Here is an 8,739-nt window from a genome sequence, read left to right as displayed (position 1 = left end):
CCGCTGCCGCCGCCGCCGCCGCCGCCGCCGCAGCTCTGCCCGGCTCGCAGAGAGCTCCCCTGCTTAGGACAATTTCTTCCTCTCTGTCTCTCTCCTCCCTCTGTGTGTATGTGTGCTCCCTCTCCCTTTCTTTTGCTCGCTCTCTCCTCCGCCTTCTTTTCTCTTCTCTCCTTTCCTTATCTCTCTTTCCCTCCATCTCTCCCCTTATCTTGCCATCTCTCCTCCTGAGAGCTCCCCCCACCCCGAGTCTTCCCCGTCACTCTCTCCCCCCTGGCTCTAAGGTAGAGTCCTTAGAGACAGACCATCTAAGTCGTATTCTTCAGAACCAGAAGGGAGCTGAGAAATCAATTAAAGTCTCTTTCTTTTCTTTCTCACTTTTTCGTCTCTCTTTTTTTCTCTCGCTCCCTCTCTTCTTTTTATCATCTCTTCTTGCCGGTATATCTCTTCTTTTTTATCTATCCCCCTTTTCTCCTCTCCCACGCTTCTTGGATTTTCCCTGTCTTGTTCTCTCTCTCTCTCTCTCTCTCTCTCTCTCTCTCTCTCTCTCTCTCTCTCTCTCTCTCTCTCTCTCTCTCTCTCCCTCCTTCCTTTCCATATCAGAACTTATGAACTAGAAGGGACCTCGGAGATTCTCCTAGTCTGTTTCTCTCTCTTTTTGGGGGGGCTATCTCTTCCTTTGTAGCCGTCTCCTGCCTCCTTCTCTTTCCTCTTGCCTGCCTCTCTTTTTTTCTTGCTTCTTTCTCCCACTCATATTTCTCCAGTGTCTCTGTGTCTCTCTCTGTCTCTCTGTCTCTCTCCCATCCCCCTCCCCCTCTCCCCCTCTCTTCACCTCCTCGTGTTCCTGGCCAGCTCTTGCTCTTTCCTACTCTTTCAGCTCTGCCCAGGGTCTGGAGGTGGAAGAATGGTTCCTGAAGTCAGAGTCCTCTCTTCCTTGCTGGGATTTGTCCTTCTCTGGTTCCCCTCGGATAGCCACCCCCGGACCCGTGAGTAAAGAGGGGTATGGAATGAAGAGAAGAGCCTTGGGAGCTGGGAAAGTAGTCTGGGCTAGGGGTAGCCCATTCAGCCCTGATACTTTCAAAGACAAGGGATGGAAAGACATCAGGATTTGCTGTCTGACCTCTGTTCTGTCTGTCACCTGGGAGGAGAAGGGGGAAATCTAACTGAATAGGAGCATGTGTGAGTGAGACAGACAGAGAGACAGACAGACAGAGACAGAGGCAGACGGTGGGGGCATGGGTATGGTTATCGAAGTAAAGGGAGAGATCATTGTCTCAGAGAACCACATCAAGGTTCAGAGACAGGGAGATGGTCTGGACAGGAATAAAGGAAGTACCATTGGAATCTGGCAAAAAGAAAGCCCTCTCTAGGCTTAGTTGATAAAGGAAGGCTTCCTGGAAGAAGTGGAACAGAATCCTGGGCTCTGATAGACAATATATAAATTAGATACCATAATAGTCATGGCTCACATTTACTTAGCACTTTAATTTTACAAAATTACCAAAAAAAATTTACAAAACACTTTTTCAAAACAGCAGGTGAAAAAGAATATAACCATTATTAGTCCCATTTTACAGATGAAGAAAATAAGGGTCAGTGACTTATCCAATTATCACACAGGTAGGTAGTAGTCAAGCTGGGACCTGATCCCAGGTGGCCTTTTCTCCAGTGTTCTTTAAACAACATTGTCCCTTCCTTGAGGACAGGGACCATGCCTGATGTGGGGAGCACAAAAGAGGGGCATTCTAGAATGCAGAAGTAAGACTGAAGAATGAGTTTGGAGGCACTGGGGACATCATTGGAGGGGAAAGTTTGTCCTGGAGAAGAGAAAGACCACTGTCTCTAGTGAAAGAAAGAGCATGGAATGTTGAATCAAAGGATCTGTATTCAAGGATAGGCTCTACTACTTGCCACTTCTATGATCTCAGGCAAGCTATTTACTTCCCTTTGCCTATTTCCCCACCTGTAAAATGAGGGAGGTTTAGGTAACAATCTCGAAAATCCTTTCTAGTGATCTAAATCTTGGGATCCAAGAGAAATTAAACTGAATTGAACAGAGGTTCTGCTTGCTCTAGATGTTTCCCCACATCTATCCAAGGCAAGCAGTTGGCCAAAAAGGAAAAAAAAAAAAAGGTTCATAGATCAATGAGGTATAAATATGAGTAGGAGGGGCCCAGGCTAGACCAAAGAAAGACTTTTTGACTTTGTGATGTGGTGGGAAAGAGTTCAGAACCAGGAAAAGTTGAGAAGGAGGACTAAAGAATCTCTGGTTGGACCCTACCATTGTTACCTACCTGGGTAACACTACCTGTGCAACTTTAGACATGCTAGAGAGGCCCTGTGGCTTTGTGGATAGCATTTTGGACTTGAAGCCAAGAGGGCTTGGGTTTGACTCCTGCCTCAGATACTTACTTAGCTGTATGATTTTGGGACGAGTCATTCAACAGCTCTGAGCCTAATATAAAATAGAGATAAAATCCACAACTTTTACTTGATGGAATTAAGACCAAATGAAATAGATTAAAATCTAAAGCATTTCAGCTGCATAGTTGTCAATTAAGTCACATCATCTCTCTAGGCCTCTTGCCTAAAAAATGAAAGAATTAGAGACTAAAAGACATTTTCATTAGAAAATGAAGTAATTATACAGTGGGAAAGAGAGGATTTGTAGAATACTTAGGTTCAAATTCATCATCTACTACTTAAATAATCTGTATGACTATGGGCAAGTCAGTTCACTTCCTTGGAGCTAAGTTTCCTCATCTTTAAATATGGGGCTGGACCTTTGAGGTTTCTTTTAGCTCTAAATTTAAGATCTATGACTTTTATGGTGATTGGCCTAGAGGCAAGAAGGCTGGTCTAGGCAACTTCTCCAAACTTTTGGGAGCTTCCTCTTGGCATGTGTCCTTTGTTCCTTAAAAGAGCCTTGTTGAGAGAGACGGACAGAGACAGACAGAAAGACAGAGACAGAGACAGACAGAAAGACAGAGACAGAGACAGAAATAGAGACAGAGGCAGAAAGAGACAGAGGCAGAAAGACAGAGACAGAGAGACAGAGAGAGACAGAGACAGAAAGACAGAGACAGAAAGACAGAGACAAAGAGAGACAGACAGGAAGACGGAGGCAGAAACAGAGACAGAGACAGAGGCAGAAAGAGACAGAGGCAGAAAGACAGAGAGAGACAGAGACAAAAAGACAGAGACAGAGACAGAGACAGAAAGGCAGAGACAGAGACAGAGAGACTTGTCATAGAATGGTCACAGTGACCTGTCTTTCTTTCATAAAGGCATTTTGAGCCAGAGCCTTAGGGCAAGCTAGGTACTAGCACTGAGATATGCCCTAGTGTGGCCTTATACACCATATATACATCCCTTAGGACATGCCCATCCTGAGTTGTCCTTTCTTCTCTCCTCTCTGCCTACCCAAGGGTGACATATGTGGCACTTAGAATGTCAGAATGAAAGCACCTTCAGGATCAATCATCTCATTTTGTTTATGGAGAAACTGAGATCCATTTGGGGAAAGTGACTTACCTAAGTTCATTATTCAGATCAATGGCAAAAACTAAACCAGAACAGAGATTTCTTTAGTCAACCTTCAAGACTCAGCTCAAGTCTCACCTCTCCTATGAAATCTTCCCTTTCTCACATCCTATACTATAATTTAGGGCCTCCTCTTATTTTTTTTTATCTCCTCATTTCAGAAAGCTGTAACATTCTCTATAATTCAATTATCTGGCAATATTGCGTAGGAGAGAGAGAGAGCCCTGAACTAGGAATCAGGAGACCTGAGTTCTAATCTTAGTGCTTTTATAGACCCCACCATGTGACCTTAGGCAGGTCACTTCCCTTTCGCTACTTTGGACCACCCCCCTCCCAACTGTTCAATGAGAGGTCCTGTTCAACTTTTATATTTTCTATTCTAATATTCCAGTGTTCTAAGGTCTCTTGTTCTAACATTGTCTTTTAAGGTTCCTCTCAATTTGAATATTCAATGTTCTAAAGTTCTTTCTATCTCTGACATTCATTCTATCTTCTAAGGTCCTTCTAAGACCTATAAGTCCAATAAAATTCAAATAAGTAAAACCCTAATGGTGAAATTTCAGGCATTGTTTGTCAGGCTGGTGTTGGGCATAATATTAGGCAGGAAGACTTTTCCTCTTCCCTTTAAGGTCCCTTGATTTTGGCTGACAACTACTTTACATCATCATATTGGCCTTTGTCTGTAGAGAGTGCATTGTCCTTGATTGCCATTGATACAAGGTGCTGATCACATTTATCTCCCTCTATGGAGAAACTGAGGCTCAGAGAGGCTTGACTTTTGGCCATAAGTTACACAGGACAGCAGTGGGACTAGTACCCAGGTCCCTTGCCTTTTAGTTTCATTGCCTCATTCTCCCTGGGTTCAGTTGAGTGAGACTATAAGTCTTTCCATTTGTAACATGGGTACTGGGTGATGTTGCAAAACAGGTCATAGATTGAATTCAATTCCAGTTCAATTAATTCTACATAAATCTATGAAGTGCTCATTGTGTTTAGAGCCTAGAGGAGACATGAAGTATAAGTAAGACAAGGTCCCTGTTCTCGTGGAAGGAAAAGATAGTCATGTAGAATATGGAGAACTTCTTTGGAAGTCAAGGAATTGTTTTAATTCACTAGTCTTCAATAAAGACCATCAATACCCTTTTCCAAAATCCTTTACCTTCTGTCTTAAAATCAATAATGTGTATTGGTTCCAAAATAGAAGAGTAGTTAGAACTAGGCAAAGGGGGTTAAGTGACTTGCCCAGGGTCACACAGATAGAAAGTGTCTGAGGCCAGATTTTAACCTAGGACTTCCCGTCTCTACTTTTGGCTCTCCATCCACTGAACCTCCTGGCTGTATCCACCCTGTCTCCCCAATACTCTTAATACATGGTTCTTACTGAGTTGTAGTGGAAAGAACCCCTGACTTGGAGCCAGTCAACTTGTATGTATTCTTGGGTCTTCACCTCTCAGTCAGCTCCTCTGTAAAATGAGGGTAGCAGCCATGGCGTTCTCTAAGGATCCTTCTAGCTCCCCCAGAAAGCCATCTGGTACCACTTCATTTATAGGTCTCCTGAACCTTGCAGATTTGATAGCAACGTGTGGTCAAGAATGTTATGTGGTGGGTGTGAGAGCTCCAAAGGTAGGGTTTCGGCTAGGTTTTCTTGAGTTCCCTTCCATTCCCTGGTCAGAATGGTGGTAAGAAAACCACTCATCTCTGCCATCTCATAGATGGAACCTTTACTCTAGTCCCAGATTAAACACTGATCCTGGACCTAGGCTGGAGAGTGAGTGACTCTTCCACCCCACACTCCACCCCAGCACCCTGACCCCAGACTGAGGCCAATCCTCTAATCACATCAAGGGTCTTACCAACTTGTAGACATGGTCCCTATGTGGAATCAGGCAGGAGACTGTGAATGCTGTCTCCCTCATTGGAATATGGGCCCCTAGTGGGCCAGATCCTGGCTTTTGCCTTTCTCTGTCCCCAGCACTTGACATAACACATGGTATATAGTAAGTATTTAATGCTGACTGGTTGACGGAATGGGTCAATGCAGTCCAGCACTGCCACAGGAAAGACAGCTTGGAGCATAAGGAACACTGATGAGTGAGTTGGAAGCTCACTGGGGAAACTGAGACCCTTTTAGGGAGAGTGACTCACCCAGTTCATTATTCAGATCAGTGGCAAAAACAGAACCAGAACAGAGATTTTTTTTAAGTCAACCTTCCCTCCCTTCAAGGCTCAGCTCAAGTCTCACCGCTCCTTTGAATCAGTTTTATTAGAATGTTCTTTTCCTTGAGCATAGGGGAAAGAAGCTCTACCCTGTGAAAGAAGACATGGCTTCAGTTAGCCCACGTAGGAATGGGTCCCTCCTTGTGAAATGTGTAAAAAAGCTCACTGAGCCTCGGATGGCCATCTTGGGGGCTGTTCCTTGAAGGAAGAGGGGATGTTTATCCTGGAGAAGGAAATCTTTAAGAGGCTGCCTCAGGAGGGCTTTAAGTGGTAACTAGAAAACTCTTGTCAGTACCATTGTAGATACCTTCCCATTTAGGTATGGATTTGACCAAATGACAGTTGAGACCCCTTCCAACTCTAAGATTCTCTCTATGACTCTCAGACAGACTTCTCAAAAGATCTGTGAAAGAGGGGGTGATATTATTAAGTGAGAATAGCGAGTGATTTTAAGCTCTCCTAGCATCTAGCCTAAAAACTTCATTCCCCCTGTTCCTCTGTCTCCCATTCATTTCCCACCTTAGCAAGAATACTGTGCCCTTGCTCCCCGATCTGGCATCTTTTCTCCCCACCCCCACCGCCACAGGGAACCCAGTGTTTCTCGCACGGAGATCCCATGTCCCTTTTGGACACCGTGGTGTGAATGCCAGTTACTGGCTTCCCTCTCCAGGGGGCTCAGATATTTAAATCCTAGCTCTCCCTGTGAAATAAAAGCTTTTGTCTTCTCCTAAAGGCATTTTAAGCAACAGTGAGGGGCTTGGGGGGAATACATTTGTGGGCTGGATTGGCGTGGGGCACCAAATCACACCATAGGCAGCTAGAGTGGCAAGACTCAAACTCCAGAGTATGGAGACCCACATCCAGCAGCAGTAGCTCTGCCACTAACCAGATGAGAGACCCACCTGAAACATCACTTCCCTTCTCTGGGTCTTGGTTTCCCCCTTTTATAAATCAAGTGTTTTTAACACCAGCATTTTACTCGGGATGTTGTTAGACTTCTAGTCATAGAACATACCCAAAAGGGTCTTCCAAAAGGCAATGGAGAAGCCCATGATGGAGATTAAACAGGAATTGTACAAAGGATGTCAGAGGAATGTAGGACTGGAAAAAAATGAGGGACGATGGATAGATGGACAGTCCATGTGCCCCCACTGGTATGCCTCTCCCAGCATGAGAAGAATTCGAGGAAGATCCCCATATTTTGAAGCATACCTGTGGTGAATGTATAGGAAGAGGCAATGGTCAAGAGGCAAACAGGATGCCAGGGCATGTATAATTGTCTGGTTGAAGGGAATACTCACATTGGTGAGATCGTAGGACCATGGGAATAGTATTGGTCCCTGGGAGGTGGGGTGGAACAGGGAGACCGAATGCCAGCTGGTGGGCTGAAGCTCAGAGAGGGATAGGACAGAGGTAACGATACAACCCTGGACAACCTGAACCTGAGGATGGAAGGAGAGAGAGGAGAAGAGAAATCTCAGTGTAGAGGAGGAGGCAGAGGACCCAATTTCTGCCCTGCCGGCGGACTCCCCTAGGCCTCCTGGGGACAGCACTAATAGCTGACCCACCTGGGTCTCCAGATGTATTCATAAAGCATTTGGGCAGGAATGGTGCTGACTGGGTCTTAGAAACCTCTCCACTCAAAGGCTGACTTCCCCAGATGTCCTTCTCAGGCCTAGCAGCGGCCTCTCTTTTCTCTGGCCAGTAGAGGTCTCCGTTACACACTCTCCAAAATGTGCGGAGCAGGCGCCAGCTGTTCCAGCTGTTGCACCTGTTCCCAGCTGCCCGGGCTCTCAAGTTCCCCCAGCCAGCCGCACTGGCGCCCGCCTGGGCTAGCTGGAGAAGGACTGCCTCTTGTTGGGGGGTCGGGGGGTGCATGCAACCCAGGAAAAGGAGGGGGGCTGCCACCCAGAGGGCCGGGAAGATGAGACCAGAGATCATCCCAGACATCCCCTTCTCACCAGGAAGGACCCCACCCAAACTAGTCTCCACAACTGAGAAACGGACCCATATCCACAACTACCCACAAAAAGGTGCTTCAATGGTCTTTCCTTCTTTTCTGTGTCCCAGTAAGGGAATATGCTAGTAAGGAGTCACCTGAATCGTTAAGGGGATTTCGTGCTCTCCCATCCTCAAGAGAATGAGAGGAGAGGCTTCCTGCCAAGAATCCCCCACTGACCCAAAGACTAGCAGCAGCACTCAGCTCTGTTTGTGGGAATTTACTAACTTCTTCTATCTAGCTTTGACATTCTGTGTTCCAAGGACCCCGAGTGGAACTCTACTGTGAGTGCCTGGAAGACATTTGGCAGGCTGCTTTTGTAGCTTTGTTAGGGAAAGGTGGAGGAAAGAAGGGGAGACAGAGACAGAGAGAAAGAGAGAGACACACAGATAGAGAGGCAGAGAGAAACAGAGAGACAGAGAGAAGGAGGGAGCGGGGAAAGAGGAGCAATGAGGAGAGGGAAAGTCATCTTGGGGGTCGGGTGGGGAGATTGCTACAGAGGGAATTCTTGCTCAGGTTTGACTGGGACTAGATCTCTATCTCTGAGGTTTTATGAGGTGGGGGCAAAGAGAAAAGAAAGGGAAAAAAGAGTGGAGAGAAGGAAAGAAGTTTGGGGAAGAAAAGGAGAGGGAAATAGGGAGAGAAGTAAGGTAAGAGGAGAAAAGTCTAGAAGAGGAAGATTGGAATGACTACTGGAAAGGCGAGGAAGAGAGTGAGAAAGAATGAGGACAGAGAAAGAAAAAGAAGGTAGAGAAAGAACAGAAGAGGGATGAACGAGAGAGGTCAGGGACAGGAAAGGAAGAAGAGAAACAAGAGAAATAAGAAATAAATAGAGAAGGGAGGAGAATGGGGAGGGAAGAAGAGCAGGGGGAGATAGATAAAAGGGGAGAGGAGCAAGAATGGGGAGAAACGAGGAGTGGAAGCAGAAAGTGAGCAGAGATACAGGAAGAGGAAAGGAGTAAAGTGTAGTGGGAGATGTGAAG

The 8,739-nt window shown here is 45.9% G+C and overlaps 1 protein-coding gene across 1 annotated transcript in view; it reads left to right on the top strand.

Annotated features, from left to right (window-relative positions):
• The first annotated feature begins 901 nt into the window (after window positions 1-901).
• Window positions 902-8,739, top strand: part of CHRDL2 (chordin like 2) — a 79,755-nt gene continuing 71,917 nt past the window's right edge. The window contains exon 1 of the mRNA XM_044665988.1: window positions 902-983. Coding sequence (XP_044521923.1) covers window positions 902-983 — 82 coding nt within the window. The remainder of the gene's footprint in view (window positions 984-8,739) is intronic.

This window comes from Gracilinanus agilis, chromosome 3, assembly GCF_016433145.1.
Source record: "Gracilinanus agilis isolate LMUSP501 chromosome 3, AgileGrace, whole genome shotgun sequence".
Taxonomy (NCBI): Eukaryota; Metazoa; Chordata; class Mammalia; order Didelphimorphia; family Didelphidae; genus Gracilinanus; species Gracilinanus agilis.
This window is presented reverse-complemented; position numbering and strand designations above follow the sequence as displayed.